The sequence below is a fragment of the Trichosurus vulpecula genome, chromosome 1, assembly GCF_011100635.1.
Source record: "Trichosurus vulpecula isolate mTriVul1 chromosome 1, mTriVul1.pri, whole genome shotgun sequence".
NCBI lineage: Eukaryota > Metazoa > Chordata > Mammalia > Diprotodontia > Phalangeridae > Trichosurus > Trichosurus vulpecula.
In genome coordinates this window covers 557,547,327-557,566,428 of record NC_050573.1, presented here as the reverse complement: position 1 = coordinate 557,566,428, position 19,102 = coordinate 557,547,327, and the positions used below count along the sequence as shown (strand labels likewise).

The 19,102-nt window shown below is 38.8% G+C and overlaps 1 protein-coding gene across 1 annotated transcript in view; it reads right to left on the bottom strand.

Annotated features, from left to right (window-relative positions):
* KIAA1958 (KIAA1958 ortholog) overlaps positions 1-14,833 on the bottom strand; it is a 40,822-nt gene extending 25,989 nt beyond the window's left edge. The window contains exon 1 of the mRNA XM_036741938.1: positions 13,643-14,833. Coding sequence (XP_036597833.1) covers positions 13,643-14,813 — 1,171 coding nt within the window. The 5' untranslated portion in view covers positions 14,814-14,833. The remainder of the gene's footprint in view (positions 1-13,642) is intronic.
* Between the last annotated feature and the right edge of the window lie 4,269 nt (positions 14,834-19,102).

The following is a 19,102-nucleotide window of genomic DNA, read 5'->3' as shown; positions in this document are numbered from 1 at the left end:
AACCCAGTCCAAATGTGATGACTTGAACATTAAAGTATCTTATCATCTGGGGCACCCCATAAAAAGACTTAAGATTTCACAAGATTTTAGAGCTGGAAAGGAACTTTTAAATCCTGCAGTCTAACTGTCTCATTTTGCAGATGAGAATATTTAGGACCAGAGAGGTAACCCCACTTGTTCATGAACATTCAACTTATCGGGGACTTATTATCCAATGCTCTTTTCTCCACTTGGTGTGACCTTGAGTTATCTAAAGAGAAACAAAACATATGGGACTATGTTCTCCTGAAAAATCCTGTGGACTATCATATATTATTAGGAAAAATCGAGAAATGCTGTTGTTGTTCAGACATTTCCACCACATTTCCACCAACCTCAGTTGGGCTTTCCTTGGCAAAGATAGCAAAGTAGTTTGCTGTTTCTTTCTCCAGCTCATTTTACAGATATGGAAACTGAGGTAAGCAGAATTAAATGACTTACCCAGAGTTACACAGCTCATAAGTGTCTGAGGCCAAATTTGAACTCACAAAGATGAGTATTCCTGACTCCAGGCCCAGCATTCTATCTCCTGCACCACCTAGCTGCCCCCTAAAACAGAGCAATAACTCCCTTCATAATAAACCTTCTATGAAGTTATCACAGTGACAAACTACCCTGAAAATTTAAGTGTTTCTTCTCTATGAAGCAAAGCTCTAGTGTAAAGGATCTTAAATCTTGGGATCCAAGTACTTTCAGTTTTAATAGTTTTAAACTTGCACTGAAATTTTTGGGAAACACACACACACACACACTTCCTGTATGTATGACTTTTAGGATGTCATATATAAGCATATGCACATACATATACACATAAATATGTGCATACATACTTTGGGAAACCCTGTGTGTATGTATTATATATATTATATCAATGTATATTTGTAACCATATGATATATGTATACTTTTATATAATATACACATCCATACATACATATACTCAATATATGCTTCTATCTCTATATATGTTAAGTCTATATATAAAGACTTATCTATCTAGAGTTGAGAGAAAGAGAGATGGATAAATAGATAAGTGTATTTCAATATAATTGGTTTCCTTTGTAATTCTATGTATTAAAAACATTATTTCAGGAAAGGGTCCATAGGATTCACCAGATTGCCAAAGGGATCTATGGCACAAAAGTGTTTCCTGCAATACTGAAGTCCATTTCAGTATTTATAAAACATTCAGTATGTATGAGAGACAAGTCCATCAGCCAGATGTTCAGCAAAGATCAGCACATTATGAGGTTGTATCTTTGTTCTCGACCGAATGAGTGTTCACAATTTAAAGGATGATTAAAAAAATCAATGATAACTTTTCCATATGATGAAGGCATAAATTGTTCCTCTTCCAGGCTTAATAAGCACTCACAGACCTTAACCATACAGGCACAGTCGATTACTTTGCTGGTAAATGAGAGGTTTAAATGCAAACTGAAAGTAAGCTTTGGGAACAAACCAGCTGAGTCCCCCATAGTCTGATCATAGTATAGAATTAGAGCTGGAGAGGAGCTCAGAGGCTGTCTAATCTAGTACCCTCACTTTACACACATGAGGAAACTGACCCCAGGAAGGGAAAGTAATTGGCCCAAGGTCACAAAGATATTAAATGTCAGAGGTAGAGATTTGAACCAAGGTCCTCAGGCTTCAGAACCAATACTCATTCCCCAATATTACATTGATCATTTAAGTCCTGAAAAATGTGGATAAAAAGAACAGAATTCTAATTTCCTTGATCAGCCTAGCATAATGACTGGCACATAGTAGATGTTTAGTATATGCTTGTTGGCGGACTAATTAGGACCACAGCTGTCCCAGGAGAGGGAAGTCAGAATACCTGGAAAGTGTACTGGCTGGTAGCAGCAGTTCTGAGATTGTAGATAAATGATAGCCTCCTCATATGTGATGAACCATGCCAGTTTTTCCATGAGTAATTCATTATTTCAGGCCACAAGGAAACAGTCTCAAATATAGAGACTAGCTATTTACTCCTAAGATCTGAATTAGTGACAGTATGTTTTCCAAAGGTTCTCATCACTTATTTTTTATTTGTTGGGGTGGGAGGGGAGCGGATTGCTTGTGTGTGTGTGTGTGTGTGTGTGTGAAAGCCTCCAATAAAATCTTGCTCTGCTGCTTCATAAAGGTATAGAAACAATCATTTGCTTTCAGAGGGCACACCAATCCAGCATAAGTTTTGGCAGCTCTCTTTTTTTTTAAAGTTTTAATTTTTAAAATAACATCATTTCTCAATATCAGATGTCCCAACAGAACCCCTCTTTTAAAACAGAGGTAATGTTAACCAACAAAACCCCTGACACATTGTCGCCGTCTGATACTCACATTCCACACCTGTATTCTACTCCCTCTCTTCCAAGAAGAAGGTGCTATGTTCCATCATTAGTCTTTTGGAGTCAGTATTGGTCACTGTGTTAAGTTTTGCTATTTTTAGTGTTACTCTTGGCACTATTGTGGTCATTGTGAATGTTGTTCTCTCTATTGTGTCTGTAAGGACTTGCCAACCTGGAAAGGCTTTTAGAATGGGTCTGAAAAGGACCATATGGCTGCAATTCCAGGATCTGCCTTGCTTAGTGCAGGAAAGCTCCTCAACAGAAAGTTGGCCAATGAATGGTAATGAATTATTTTTGGCAACAGCAGCTCTTGAAGACCATATATTAAAGCATGGAAGTGTTGCAGTCTGCAATGGTGAAGTATCTATACCAATTTAATTATGGATTCCCCTCCCCCCCACAAATGCCCACGTTCATGAAAATGTCTAGCTCACACATGTTATAAATATTAGCTTTTGAGGTTGACTAATCCGGTTAGTAGGGTCAAGCTGGTGTACTTGCTGGATCAGTGCATATCTGCATGGCATTTCCCAGCAGGATGCACTCTACTGTGTCCCAAGAAAAGTCCTCCTCTAGGACAATCACTTTGGCTTGGGAATTCACAGCCCTTGGAAGTACCTTCTGCTCTAGAGGCACCTCACTCTGATTGGATGACACCAGTCAGAACCTTCATTGAAAGAGGGCTCCAGGCCATCCCTCTCTCCGTTTCTCACCGGGCTGTCCAGGCTGTCCACCTCCCATCTTCTCCATCAAACCCCAGAGCTGGGCACCTCTTTCTTTTTCCCTTCCCTCCTTTCATCTTCCTTTTGAAATGCTGTCTTCCAATTACAACGAAAACCCAAGGCCAGGGACTGACTTTTTTTCTTTATATTTGTATTTTCAGTGCTCAGCACAGTGCCTGGCACCACACTAAGTGCCGAACAAATGCTTTTGACTGACTGCATTTCATAAACCTGAACTTCAAAGACTTTGCATCAAGGTAAAGTAAGTAGAAGCGGGAGATCACCGTATGCAGTAACAACAACGTTGTCATTGTCATTCTTTCTTAAAGAGGACCGATCGCATCACAAGGGTGATGTCTTTACCTGCACATGACACGGCTATAAGTGAGGCGGAGCTGCGCAGCTGGCAGTCACACTCTCTCCTCTAGAGTCATCGAAGTTCAGCGGCAAGACAATGGTCAACATGCTGGCAACGGCCCAAGATGCAGTGATGACTGTGGCCTTTCTCAGGTCTCAGTTGGTCTGAGGTCATGCCCACTCAACGGCCAAGGGATGGCTACTCCGACTAATACCAATCCAAGACAATTCTAAAAGACTCAAGATAAAGCGCTGCCCACCTCCAGAGAGATCGGATAAACCCTGAATACAGACCGAAGTATAAGGTCTTCACTTTCTGTTTTGCAACATGACTAATATAGGAATATGTTTTGCGTGATTTCACATGTATAATTGATATCATATTACTTTGGGAAGGGCTGGAGAGATGGAAAGAATTTGGAACTCAAAATTTTAAAAAATATTTAAATAATTAAAATGCTGACCTACGGGAGGAAGCTGAACAAAGACTTCAGTCCAGTGGGTAATCTTTTTACCATAGAGGGGGAAGCATGATTTTGCTTTATGCAATCATGCTTCTCTGTAGCCTCCTGGTTACTCTTGTAAGGCGTACTTATTGGGCCTGGAAACTTTTCATTAATATGTCAAAATGGGGATGCTGGTTCATGGGTTGGTTACTGTGGAGCCTAAATATATGTTTTGATTCTTCTGCCTTCTACTTTGAGAGTTTCTTATATCCGGCGGTTCCGAACCTTTCAGACATGTTTATGATCCTCTTTGAGATTATAAACTCTGCCCTCCTAATACAAATGGTTAATTTTAAAATTAAAATTTAAATATTTAAAATTAAAATGATAAATAAATAATAAAGATATAAGAGAACACAAAAAAGGACCAAGTGCTTGTAACAAATCAAAATGAGATAATTTGTGGATATTTGTGGATAGGACTCTAAAGAAAGGATGCTCAACCAGCAGCAAAGATTCCCAATTGAGCTCTAGAGGCCAGGAATTGCTGAAGTGAATTGTGCTAATGCTATAGGAGAAGTTGGGAAATTCAATTTGTACTTGCTTCTCCGCCCAAGTACTTAGGTAGTGATTAGTTTGATTTACTAACATGATTTCCAAAAATCCAGTCAACAATAATGAGTCTGAAAAAAGGCTTGCACAAATTTATTAATATTATAATTTTTAAAAATTTGATTCAATGTATAACTAGGCTCATGTTAGTTTTAGCTGAGCTATGGAGCAAACTGCAAATACATTGTGATATCAAATAAATTACCAGGGGCTTCTAAACTCATTTACTTCAAAATATGAGAGACTCGAGTCACCTGACAGAGTGATTTGCTTACCTGTTCATTTGTCCTTCACAGCCATATACAACCCTAGAGGTAGGCAATGGTGTCAAACTCAAATAGAAATGAGCTGCCAAAACGTACAGAAGGATCCCCATAGGCTGCACAGGGGCAGCTAGGTGGCACGGGGGTGGGGGGGTAAAGCACCAGTGCCTAGAGTCAGGAAGACCTCGTTCAAATCTGGTCTCAGATACTTACTAGCTGTGTGACCCTCGGCATGTCACTTAATCCTGTTTGCCTCAGTTTTCTCATCTATAAAATGAGCTGGAGAAGGAAATGGCAAACCACTCTAGTATCTTTGCCAAGAAAACCTCAAATGTAGTCACAGAGAGAGACAGACACAATTAAAACAACTCAAAACCAACAACAAATAGGCCCCATATTGACTTAGAAAATCACATATTTATAGTTCTTTTTCATTAATTCATTTATTTTGTTATATATTTATTTCCCAATTACATTTTAATTTGGTTTGGGCCAGTCATGTGTGTAGCACCTCTGTTCTAAGTAACACTCTAAGATTGTAGCTTTCAAAGGTGTCAATCTGAATTGCATTGGCAGAGGGGATTTCCTCCTGTTGGAATCTCCCACACCAATGAGATAAGATGTCCCATCCTTACGCTCACCCCTCAAAGAAGATTACAGTATTCCTAAAAATTCCAACTACTGATTCTTCCTATATGTAAGAATCATACAAATTCACAAAGTTGTAGTCTTAGATCTGAAAAGAACCTTAAAGATACCATTTAGTTTGGCTTCATTTCTTTATCTCCACATTGGACAGAAGAGGTTGAGATAAAAATAAAAACATTATGTGAGTTGCCCAAACTCACACAAGTAACTAAGCTGTAGTGGAGTCACTAACATGTCGGTGTCCTTTCTGCTATGGTGGTCTTTTTGCTACTCCCCTTTCAAATACTCTGAATTACAGTCTCTAGCCTCCAATTAAAAACTATATTGAGGCAAGATGTGGACCTTGGATTGTGGACAGGTGATTCTCACAGAAAAGGGGGGGGGGAAGCATGTGCCAATAATTAAGACCCATTCTTTTAACAAAGCAGGTAAGTCATTTTCCGGTGGGAAATGACCTTTGTGAGTTCTGGAAGCAAATATTTTATTTAGTCCAACCTACTCCTTTGTTCACAGCTCCTTCTTGACCCATGAAATGGCAAACAGAGAAAGGGTGAAGAAATGAAAGTTCATCCACAGTGGGCAATGATTTCCAAACCTCCCATCAATCACACCATTGAATCATTTGGACATTCTTTTCTGGACTTTTTTTTCATAGACATTTCTTTTTATGACATTTATCTTGTTCTGTTCTATGGAAGAGCCCGGGGCCAATGACAGACTGCATACACCTGTCACATCCGGATCAGCCTGACTAACGTCAGGGAGGTCAGAACCACATTAGCTGCAAAGAGATTTCGTTTTTACATTATAGCATCAATTTGCCAGGGGGGAGGAGGCAACAGGCACCAGTGTTTGCATATCTATGAAGTCAATCCGCTAGCATATATTAAATACCTCCTCTATCACTGAGTCTGTGAAAAGTCAGAGGACCTGGGCTCACATCCCACCTCTGCTGCTTACTACTTGCACGACACTGGGTAAATCACTTCTCCTCCCTGGGTCTCTGAAGGGGTTGAGCTAGACGGCCTCTGAGGCCTCTTCCAGCTCTACATCTATGGCAAATGCATCTCTGCATCACAGAGATGACGTGTGCTTTTGGGTATAATTTACATATTTTAATGGAACAAATATAAATTCAAATAGAAATTGTTAATAAAAGCCATCCATCAATATCTAATTTGATTACTCTGCTTATGGGTTTGGGCATTCCAAGCTAAACTTTTCTCATTATCCTAAATAATCTTGGTTTAGCTGTAGATTCAATTTTGGAGCTAAATAAAAAAGCAAAGAGACTAATTTCCTGCTCTTTGCTCTTCCCCTCTACTCTCACTGGGGCATCTGTTGACAAGCTATAGTAATATACAGTAATATTTATTAATACTCATAAAAGTGCCCTGAGCGTTAGGAAATAAGCAACATGATAAGGGAAAGTTCTATTCCACTTAATTCTCAGAAGGGTGCGTTGAACTCAAAAAAGGATTATCATCCTAATAATATCATAATCTCTTTGTGGCTAATGTGGCTCTGTACCTCCCTGAAGTCAGTCAGGCTGGTCCTTAAATGACAGATGTATGTAGTCTGTCATTGGCTTCAGGCTCTTCATTAGAACTGAACAAGATAACTGTCATAAAAAGAAATTTCTATGAAAAAAAAGAAGTCCAGAAAAATTATCCAAATGATTGAGGAGTGAAAAAAGGAGACAACTAAGAGGCTTGCCTCCAGAATTTAGATAGCAATTTACCAAGGTTTACAAAGCACTTTTGATTCTCCCAACAATCCTGTGAGGCCAACGACCATATGCAGTATTAGTATTCCATTTTAGAGATGAAGGAAAGGATTCTAACATGTGACTTGCCTGTGGCCATGTAACTATTGAGTGTCAGAAGTGAGATTTGAACTTTGGTCTTCTGACTCGAAGATAAGTATACTTTGCTTTCCATGCTGCTTTTTTCCAATATAAACGGGTAGCGTCATAACCATTTTTTGTCCCCATAGAAGCGAGACCTATGACTCCCTGTTGAAAGTGTTAAGGGGGATCAGATGAAGAGGACATATACTGAATTTAGTTCAAATTTTACTTGCTATATGTATTCCTATATGAGAGTCTTTCCATTATGCTTTGTTTTCTTTTATGTTTTTAATAAGACTTGTAATTTCGTTGATAGAGGGAATTTTTAATGAAGAACTCTATTCATATAGATCAGCACCAGTCCTGAAACTTAGAAGAATTTCCATAGTAACTTGCTCAAGTTTGAAGTCAGTATGTTTCAGAGATCCAACTTGAACCTAGGTTTTCCTGAGTCCAAAGTTATTCCTCTGGCTATGATGCCACTCTGCCTCTCACTCCATTGTAGTACCGTTTTTAGATTTTGTTTCTTCTCTTCTTGAGATTTATACATAGGTCTTTATTGGACCTCACTGGAGAAAGATAGAGGGTAATAGCTACTTACAGAGAAAGAATGAAATTCTGATTTTAGGTTTTTTTTACTCTTGGGTAGAATGAAAAAATATGTCAGTCGGTCCATCAATAAACAGCTATTATGTGCCAGGCACTGTATTAAACGATGGGGATATAAAGAACATAAAAGATAATTCCTGCTTTCAAGGAACTCAGTCTAATGAAGGAGATGATATACAAATAACTATATGGAATAAAGCCATTTGTCGTTTAGTTGTGTCTGACTCTCTCACCCCATTTGGGGTTTTCTTGGCAAACTTACTGAAGCGGTTTGCCATTTCCTTCTCCAGTTCATTTTTATAGATGAGGAGCTGAGGCAAGCAGGAATAAACGACTTGCCCAGTGTCACACAGCTAGTGTCTGAGGCTGGATTTGAACTCAGAAAGGTGAATTTTTCTGATTCTAAATTCATTGTTCCAGCCACTGCACCACTTAGCTGTGGAGAGATAGCTTAGGGATCAAACTATACGTGGGATAAATGTGAAATAATCAACTGAGAGAAGACACCAAAATACGAAGGATCAGGAAAGGCTTTCTGTAAAAGGTAAGATTTTAGCTGGGCTGGAAGAAGTGAGGAGGTGGAGATGAGGAGGGAGGGCATTCCAAGCATGGGACATAGCCAGTGAAAATGCTCGGAGTCAGTAGGGCTTAGAATGCCAGATGGAGGAATTCATTTAGATCCTGGAGGCCATAGGGAGCCAGTGGTGTTTACTGAGCTCACAGGAGTGATGCATGCTTCAGCCAGATCACTTTGACAACCACGTGGAGGACTTGGGGAGAGGCTTGTGGCAGGGAGACCAATCGGTGGGCTACTGACATCACAGAATCTCAGACCTAAAACTAGATCTGATTTCTAGCCCATTTCATTTTCTACTAAACTGGGTGAAGACAGTGGGGGGTGGGGGGAAGGCCCTTTCCTGAAAACAAAAAGATTAATTAACATAATCTGATCAGCAAGTAACTGGGATCATCTCAAAATGTTGTCACAATGTGAACTCTCCGAATGATACAAACAACTGTTTCTATCTGCTCCTGCAGCAAACCATAAATATTCCATTTAAATATTAAAAAGAGTCCCAGGAAATATACAAGGCACATGAGGGACAAGCAAATGTTAACTTACTAATTATTCCAAAAATATCTTCTTGAGCTCAGGGTTGATGTACAATTGATTTTTATAACATTTTCCTAATAATGAAACATTTTATGCAAAGATTTGTCATCCCTGATACAAAGTATGTCTTCTGTGTAAGGGGGTAGCTGGTGGCTACAGCCTCCAGGTGCATGTGTGCAAAAGCAATTTATAAGTCACAAATATCTGAAGCAATTATAAAAATTGACTGCTTGCCAATATGTAACTCTTGGGAAAGGAACTGATTAATGAAAGTGAGCCTTGTATAAGTCAGAATTGTGTATATGAATGTGTTAAAGGGGCATGCATATAGATTACCTCCCCTCCAATGTAACAAATGCCTCAAATTAAAATTAAAATTTTGATATATTTGTAGAATATGACAGAATTATCAAATATGTTAAAATTAAAATATAAACAAAATTAGAATTAAAAATGCAAATTAAAATTAAAACTGATTCATTTGTAGAACTTTGATGGAATTGGTAGAATCTTAGGCACTGTTAACTTCATTCTAACTCTTTATTTTTATTATTTAATATTTTTAGGTTTCAACATCGATTTCCACAAGATTTTGAGTTACAAATTTTCTCCCCATTTCTACCCCCCCACCCCAAGATGGTATATATTCTGATTGCCCCTTTCCCCAGTCAGCCTTCCCTTCTGTCACCCCACTCCCTGCCCCCTTATTCCAGTTCCCCCTTACTTTCTTGTACGGCAAGATAGATTTCTATACCCCATTGCCTCATACTAACTCTTTGAATAAACATCATTTGTTGCTGTTTGTTTAAGTTTTGGCTGATGGAGATTACCTAGAGAAAAAAAAGCCTACTTTTCCCCAAAACTGGGATGATAGTTCTTAACCTTGTATGTACATTTTTGTAGGAAAATTAAGCTGATTTCTACTTGGAATACATAATTTAAGCGGTATTACAAATAACAAAAACCAGTTATTTATCTTTCTTTATGAATGCAATCACCACAGAATCATAGAATGTCAGAGTTGGAAGGGACCCTGCAAAGGATCATCTGGTTCAACGTAATTATTTATTTTCATAAATACGTAGACACCACTTACCATAATGACATACAGTCATTTCTGCAATGATCTGGCAAATGTTCAAGCTTATACAGAAAACCATGATAAGCACGTTTAATTTAGCGATCGGCTGGTTCTTTTGGAGCACCCTAGAATTCCTTTTTGCTTATGGCCTAGGCAATGTTATCTACTTATGTTGATTGCTCAAGGTAAATCTATACACAGATTTCAGATGCATTTGGACCTACTCTAATTTCTAATGCTTTGGATTCATGTTGAGAATAAAGAACAGACACTATAAATAAATATTATTATAAATATCAGAAACTGTTTCACCATCTAAAGTTCAAAGTTTAATTGGAAATTGGCAATTCTGCCCCAAAATGCCACTGAGAACGTTGATGTCCTAAGGGTACGTAGGAAATCAAAAGCACTTCTAAAGGAAAGATGAAATTTCAGCAGTACAGGATCCTTTTTAAAAAAAATAATGGTTCATAACATCAAATGTAGCTCAAAAGAGAATCCTACTCCAAATCTTCCTCCTTTTCTTCTTTTCCTTGAATGTTCATATCCAGAGCTAATCTACACTGCTTATGAGACTGAACCAAAACCACTGAAATCTCTCAAATGAAAGTCATTGACAGAACACTTTGGCATAATTAGTCTTTATTTCTTTGTTACAAAGAAGAGCTAAACTGGGGGTGGAGGGTGTGTCACACAGATGTGGTGATGGGGGGAGTTTCCAGACTTGTGATTTAATCAACCAGCATCTGTCTTGCAACCTAGTCAGAGGGTTGCCTTAGGACCTCGAGAAGTTCAATGACTAGGCTCGGGGTCACAAAGACAGTAAGTGTCACAGATACTTTGCTTAAGTCAAGGCTGCCTCTCTCTACATACAGTATTGAACACTCAGTGGAGGTAGGCTAGGGGTAGGGGGATAGGACAGAAGTGGACGAAAACACAGGAAATCAAAATGTAGTCTATACCAAGACAAGATATTTAAGTCTTTCTTTTATAATTTTGGGGCACGGGTATGTTTTATGTCTTTTGCTAAAATGCTATTTGTGTTATTTAGTACTGAGTAAAACTCCACATTGTTTTATTTATCAGCACTGAGTATCAATATTTTGTAAACTCTTAAATGTAAGTTAGGTCTAGTAGCCCAGCATTTAAATAACTCTCTGGGGAACAGAACAAACCATTTTACAAAACAAATTCCTTAATTCAACTTGTGAAATGTCAATTAAGTGGGAGTCTAGGGAATTTTACATAGCTTAAATCTCTGAAATGACACTGTTTCCTAAACCTTCATCCTGCCTTAATCGTCAAAAAAGAAAGGAAGAAAACCATTTTAAGGAAAGCAGTTATTTCCTGAACAGCCAATTCATAGGTGCCAAAAAGTCAGATTTTCCCAAGGGTAAAGTCTTTTGCTACACCTTAAAAAGCTGGCAAGAATGAGTTACTATTAATCTATAATGGAATTAAAATATGAACATTTTAAAAGTTGGTAAAGGGAAATCCTGGGTGAAGAAACTCCATTTTCTAATGCAAGGCAGCAACTTAGTCCTGGGGAGTTGCCTAAAGCACTGAGAAATAAGTGACTTACTGAGATCACACAGACAATGTGTTTCAAGGACAGGAATTGAACCCAGTTCTTCCTGGCTCTAAGACTGACTTGCTATCCAGAAGGTCATGCTCCTTCTCTTTTAAAGGGACACATAATGAACATTATGACTGTGGTAGAGAAATCCTCGGGTCAAAGTTTTCTTAGAGGAATGAGGTCACAGTTTGGTCTATAACTAGAAAAAATATCTCAGCAGGTGAACAGCAATGAACTAATCACCCCTAGTGGAGGGCATGGGTACCTCTGGCTATGGAATTCAGGGCACCTGGATTCACTCATTTATTCCAGGAAGCCTATCCTACTCGTTGCCGTTAAGTGGGACAAAAATAAACTTGAGAAAAATGTCACGCGTTTCTGACCTTGGCACCCTGGGACTGTTTTTCCATCTTTCTCTATAGCTATTTCTTTTATATAATATTTGAGTTTCTAGCAGTATACTGAATTTAGACAGCAAATTAAAAAAAAAGCAGGAATGAAATGGGAAATAGAAAAAAACTGGCATCTAATAAACAGTGAACATTAAAATCAAACATTGAAAAGGATCCCAAGTTACCAAGTCACTAATCCCACTGCCACTTCCAAGGAGTGACACCCTAAAATAAGATCAGAAAAAAACTGAGATAAATCTGTAAAATCTCCAGAAATTATGTTATAACCTCCATGGGGAACATTTTTTAGGTTCAAAATACAGGTAAGGATTATAAACTTTGATAAAAATATGGAAATTGTAAGTTATTTTGCACAAGGAAAGAATATTATCTAGGAACACATATTTTAGGCCTATCCTCAATACATTCAAGCATTAACTGGCTTTCAAATACAGTAATTAAGAACCCTTTCTTAAAGAACTTTGTCATTAAAAACTAAAACATATTAAAAAAGCAACTTTTCTATATGAAATCCTAATTTAATGTCAGATCCACCTATGTATACAGCATAGGCCTTGCTAAGCACTGCACACAGTAAGTAGTACATCTCAGTGATCCCTCTAAGTCAGGAATTTTTAACCTGTTTTGTCATGGACTCCCTTGGGCAGTTGTATAAAGGCTAAAGACCCCTTATCAGAATGTTTTAAAATAATGTTTCATTTTGATGCATAAAATAAAATGTGCAGGATTGCAAAGGAAACCAATTATGCTGAAATAAAGATGTAATTTTTTTTCCCAACCAAGTTCACAGGTCCCTGGAAGTGTCTCTGTGGGGCCCCTTGGAAGTTGATGGATTTGAGGTTTAAAACTCTGCTCAAAGTGCTAATGTACTGTGACTGCTTTATGTCCTACATTTGGATTAGAATCCTTAATACTTTTCACCTAATTGTCATGTATTTATTTATAATGCCTTTCTGAAAAAAATTATGACCTAAATTCTAGTTCTGAGCAGACAACAGTATTTCAGAAACACTAACTGTCGGGATACGTGGCATTTAGAGTTGCAAGGATCCTTAGAGACACTCTAGTTCAAGGGTCCTTAACCTGGGATCCATGGTACCAAAGGGATTCACAAATAGATTTCAGGGGATCCATCAACTTGGATGATATATATATATGTGTGTATGTACATACATATATGTATCTTTACTTTTACTAAACTCAAACTGAAACTTAGCATTTCCTTCAATTATGAGTTAAAAAACAACAGTGCAACATCATTTTGAGAATGGGTTCATAGGTTTCACCAGACTGCCTAAGGGGAGCATGGCATAAAGAAAATTAAGAGCCCTTGCTTTAATCTAACCCTTAAAAACGAGGAAACTGAGACCCAAAGAGACTCAAAGAAGTTAACTAATTTGCCCAAGGTCACACAGGTAATTTAGGCACAGAGAATTTGAATCAAGATGCTCTGTCTCCTAATTCAGTGCTCTCTCTACGACCCTATGCTGCTTTATCTGTAAAATGCCATTAGAAAACGGTACAGAATGTTCTGTGCACATGGGATATTTGGAGATTTCATACCTGGTACTGTTTGTGCTGTGGCCTCAGTTGTGATGGTGGGAAGGGCCATGGGCTGCTGCTGACTAGAGCTCACTTCTGGCTCTGTGCTAAGCGGGGGTGACAGAGCTACCTCACAGGATGGGACCTGATTGGGTAAAGGTGGTAGCAGCTCCTCAGAAGCCACTTGGTCCTCTTGTCCTGGGATCTGCAGAGCAGATAGAGGAATGCTAATCTGCTTGTTGGGATTGGATGTGCTCACGGGCATCTGAATCGCCACCTGTTGGCTGGCCCCATGGGTACCAGAAAGTCCTCGATTAGGCGAAGCCAGGGATACCTTGATGGGCTTCTGGACTGTCTGTCTTGAAATAATGGGAGGAGAGGCAGAGATGCTTTGTAGGTCCAGTTCTGTGCTGAGTGTTGGGGCCAAATGGGGAGCGGGCTTGGCTGCCCCAACATAAGAGGGGCCAGCGTGAGCCTGGGTTTTAGGCTTCGCCATCTGTGTTAGTGAGAGTGTGGGGCCATCCACTCCTCCAGTTAGTTCAGCATTTGCCACGATATAATAATCTTCAGGAATCTCTTGCTTGATTTTCTTGACAATGACATCACTGCTGCTTTCATCGATGACCTGTGACTGGGTGCTTGAAAGAACTGAAGATGGGCAAATTCCGGGTCTTTTCCGAGCAATGTTCTGAGATCTTTGGGTCTGGTGCTCAAAGTCACTGTCCTCATCTGTCACAGAGGACTCACAAACCATGTCAAAAAGAGTTGCTTCATCTTCATATTCTTCCACAACTTCATCCAATTCTGAAGGCTCACTACAGTAAGAAAAATCACAAGAGTCTCTAGTTCTGTTACAATCCAGCTTAGTTTTCACTGGCCTCCCAGGGTACCTTTCTACAGGACTGGTCTGTGTCTCAGAGGGCACACCAATGATACTGGGACTATCAGAATTGAAACTCCTGTTGTCCTGGAAACAGACCCTCTCCTGGGATCCGGCTCTACAAGTGGCGGTCAGGGGCCAATGATAAGCGTGGCCAGCACTGCAGCCCCACATTGCTGTCAGGTTGCCATGGGAACCCTCGGAAAGCAAATGTTTCAGATTTGGAATGAGGCTACAAATGGTCCCATGACTATGGGCCCAGCTGACCAGTTTTGAAAGATTTTCTGATGAGGTATGAAGGCAATCCTCCATGTTACAGGATCAGCAGCTTCTCTCCTAGAGGGGGAAAAATCAAAATAAAAATCCATTACTGCCTGAAACTCTGCCCATACTTCTCCTGGCATTCATTGTGCCATCAAAAAGGAATGCGCCGTCTAGCACATATTAGACTGTTAAAAAAAGTGTGGGGAGAGTTTTTCTACAGGATATTCTGAAGAAAGTCAAAAGAGGGACAACCATAAAAAATTAAAAAGTGTATACAACAATATATTATCAAAGAGGATGTGCTCCAAAGATAAGCATGGGTTTGTTGTTAAAAACTTCATGCCTGAGGTGAAATAATACAGAAGAGACAGAAAGCATTCTAGAACCTCAGAAAAGTGGGGTGGGGAGGTATGATGGTGCAAAGATATCACAAAATTCTAAGAGAAATGCTGAAAAATTTTAAATATGAAGTGATGGTATTGACAATAACCAAGGGTAATTGTATGGATTTGGGGGGAAAGGGTTGGGAAGAACCCAGAGACATGCTCAGAAACAGATGGAAGGCAAGCCAGGTTGGGGAGGGTGCTTTCCCTAGTATATTACAAGGTTTGGGACCTGGAAGCAGCTGTGACATGGACAATGAGACCGCTCTGCCCCCAACAGTTTTCAGGCTGATAGATCTGGTGAAACAAACCTCATCTTGTTCTCACTAGGAAAGCAGAAAGTTGCTAAGGGTAATATGACAGGGGAAAGGATATCCTTCTGTTCTTAAACTACATTGTGTGTCATGGACCTCTCTCATGGTCTAGTGAAGCCCACGGATACTTTCTCAAAATGTTTTTAAATGCATAAAATGAGAAAATACATAGAATTAAAAAGGTGGGGTTTGGATTTTTTTGAGATTGTTTTTCCTTATCCTGTCCAGGCTGTATATTCAGTAGCCACTAATGAGTCCAAACCCACTGCTTCATCCCACCTTAAGCAACTTCGTGGCCCACTGTGTTCCAGGACTCACAATACCAATCCTGGGCTTTGTGTGGAAACCTGATCAAATTTAGAGCTAGTATAGCTAAATCCCCATGCTCATGTAATCCATCAGCCTCTGGGACCCCTAGTAGCAGACATTACAGGCATCTGCCTCCATGCCCAGCCAGTTCTCAAAATATTTTTAAATTAAAAACTTTTTTCTAACACTCATTTTTAAAAATTTTCACTTGCAAATTTCTTCCCTCCCTCCCACCCATTCCTCACCCATTGAGAGGGCAAGCAATAATAGCCATTATACAAGTAAATTCATGCAAAACATATTTCTACATCAGCCACATTACCAAAAAAAAAAGCAAGAAAAATGAAGTGAAAAAAAGCTTCAGTCTGCACTCAAGAATTCATCAGTTCTTTCTCTGGAGGTGGATAGCATTGAGTTCTTCAGAATTGTCTTGGATTTCTATATTGATTAGAGTACTTTCACAGTTGATCACTGTTACAATATTGCTATTACTGTATACATTGTTCTCCTGATTCTGTTCATTTCACTTTGCATCAATTCATATGTCTTCCTAGGTTTTTCAGAATCCACCCCTGCATCATTTCTTATAACACAATAATCTTCTATTACAATCAAATAGCACAACTTGTTCAGCCATTCACCAACAGATGAGCATCGCCTCAATGTCTAATTCGTTGCCACCACAAAAGAGCTGCTATAAATATTTTTGTACATATAGGTCCTTTCTCTTTTTCTTTGATATCTTTGGGATACAGACACAGTAGTGATATTTCTGGGTCAAAGGGTTAAGTATAGTTTTATAGCTCTTTGAGCATAGTTCCAAATTGTTCTCCAGAATGACTGAACCAATTCACAACTCCACCAACAGTGCATTAGTGTACCTTTTTTCCTTATCATGTCTAGCATTTATCACATTAGGAAAAAAAAAACAGTTCATGGACTCTGATTTAAGAAGCCTAAAAGTGTTAAATCAGATTTGCCTTCAATGTCAGCCAGTATGTCAGGTAGTATGATTTAAGGCAGACTCCCCCCCTTCCATTTTCTCCCATCTATTTGCCAATACTACCTGAAATTCCTTTATCAGGGAATTTTTATTCCACAGTTGGACATAAAATGCAAATGTCTGTCCCACAACACTTAAGAATTGAAATTCATCTGATATCATCACCTTGATTAATTTGACCAATCAGTATAAATGAATTAATAGCAAGTCCTTTCCTGGGTGCTCTGGTTATCTAGAGGGGGAGAGGAAAGACAAGGTAGAAGAAATGTGGCAAATGGACCAAGAAGCCACAGGACAACTGAAAAAGGGGAGAAGTAACAGAACAGCAAGCCATTGAACTTCATACAACTTGGTCTAATGCTGAGCCTTGCTTGTCATTAAGGGTGATGACAACAAACAGAAGCTGTGCTCAGAGGTACCTGTGGCTTGCACAATATTTATAACACAAACCAACAATGTTTTTGCATAGTTGAAAAACTTTTCATTTTTGTTTTTTCAAATATGGCCAACTTTGTTATAAAAGAACTTAATTCCAATGGGATTTATTCATTGGGGTATCACTATGGTTGAAAAATACATTTATTTCAGAAAACAAATCTCAGTTTGCCTTTTACCATAAAACATCAACATTAAGGGGAGAGGCTAAACATAAAGTGAGAAAAAAGACAGTATTGGCTTTAATGATCACAATCCCCAAATCTAGGATTTAAAAATAAAAAGGTACCATGGAAAATAAGGAGAAATTTGAAGTACTCGCACGACTGAAAACTGATTTACACACCTGTTTTGGCTACTAAGGAAAAGGTAATCAAAAAATCAATAAATATAAAAAATAAGAATTTATCCCTGGCTAATCGGGGTAGCCTAAGGTCAGATGCTATAGTCCATTTCTCTTGGGAAGTGTTTGACGCTTCCTCAGTTTCTTTTGACAATTTGCCTAGGACAAAGAGGAGGCTATCTGGTAGACTAGGAAAAAAAAACAATGAACTGGGACACAGGAAATCTAGGGTCTAGCTCTGGCTTTGCTGCCAATTAATTGTGGTAACTGGCTAGCCCCCCAAATGTGTCAGAGCAGTCCAAGTGTAATGTAGGTTTGAAGACAGAAGGTGTATGTTACAATAAAAAGCCTTGTAGTGAGAGACCAGAGTCCTGAGTTCCAGTGCCAGTTCTCCTAATAAAGATTTTTTGATGAAATATCAAGGGAATCCTGTGTGACCCGGGATGTCATTTCAACTCTACAGTCTTCAATTTCCTTACCAAATGAAAGGTTTAAATTATGTGATTTCTAAGTTTCTTTCCACCTGTTATTTATTTATGAAACAATCTTGGTTTTTGTTGCTGTTGTTGTTGGTGGCGCTTTGGGGATGAAGGGGGAATGGAGAACTGAGTGTTCCATTTCCCAGGTGTGGAGTGGAGGCCACTTAAGGGCAGACCCCATCGCTGATCAGTTTTGAACTGTACTATTTCTGACCTAGCTCAATGATGCCCAGGGCTCAACATATTGATGCTAGAGTTAATGCGGACACCTGGTGGGCCATGGGTCTTCTGTAACTCAGAAGCTGAGAGCTCAGGAGATCCACCAGCCTCAACCTCTTCAGAGCAGGCTTGGTTCCCCATGCCCTGTTTATGTCTTTTATTTTAACTTCTAGGTGGTACAGTGGATACAGTCCTGAGCCTGGAGTCAAGGATACCTGAGTTCAAACCTCATATATCTTGTGACCCTGGACAAGTCACTTAGCCTCTGCCTTCATTTTCCTTATCTATAAAATGTGGATAATAGCTCAAAAGAGAGTAAACAGGGACCATATGAATATGTGTTGAAAACCATCTGGAATCTTTTCCATTTAGCAGAGGTGCTTAGAAAAGTAGAAAAAATGTAAAAGTCACTCTATTAATCTTTAAGCTTTTATCCACCCCCTTTTGCACAAAGAGAACAAAGGCCCCCAGTGAACAGAACAATAAATAAATAATCTTGGGATAATAAGCACTGAGTTGAGTTGATACAATGCAAATAATATGGGATCATGCAACTTTTCTGCTTAAGTTTGTTATGTTACTTATCTTTGGCCATTAAACAATGGAAATGATGATTTTTTTTCCATCTTTAGAAACCAAATTTCTTGAAAACAAATTTTAAAACAATAAGTAAAATTGGGTTGAAGGCTATTATACATTCTTCTGTTTCAAAACATGTCTTGGAATTTGCTTCATTTAACTATACTTATTTATTACAAGAGAAAGCTTTCATTTTGTGGAAGGAGAGTTGGGGGGAAAAGAGTAGGAAAGAGAGATGTTTAAAAAAAGAGTCAATGAAACATTTAAGAAATC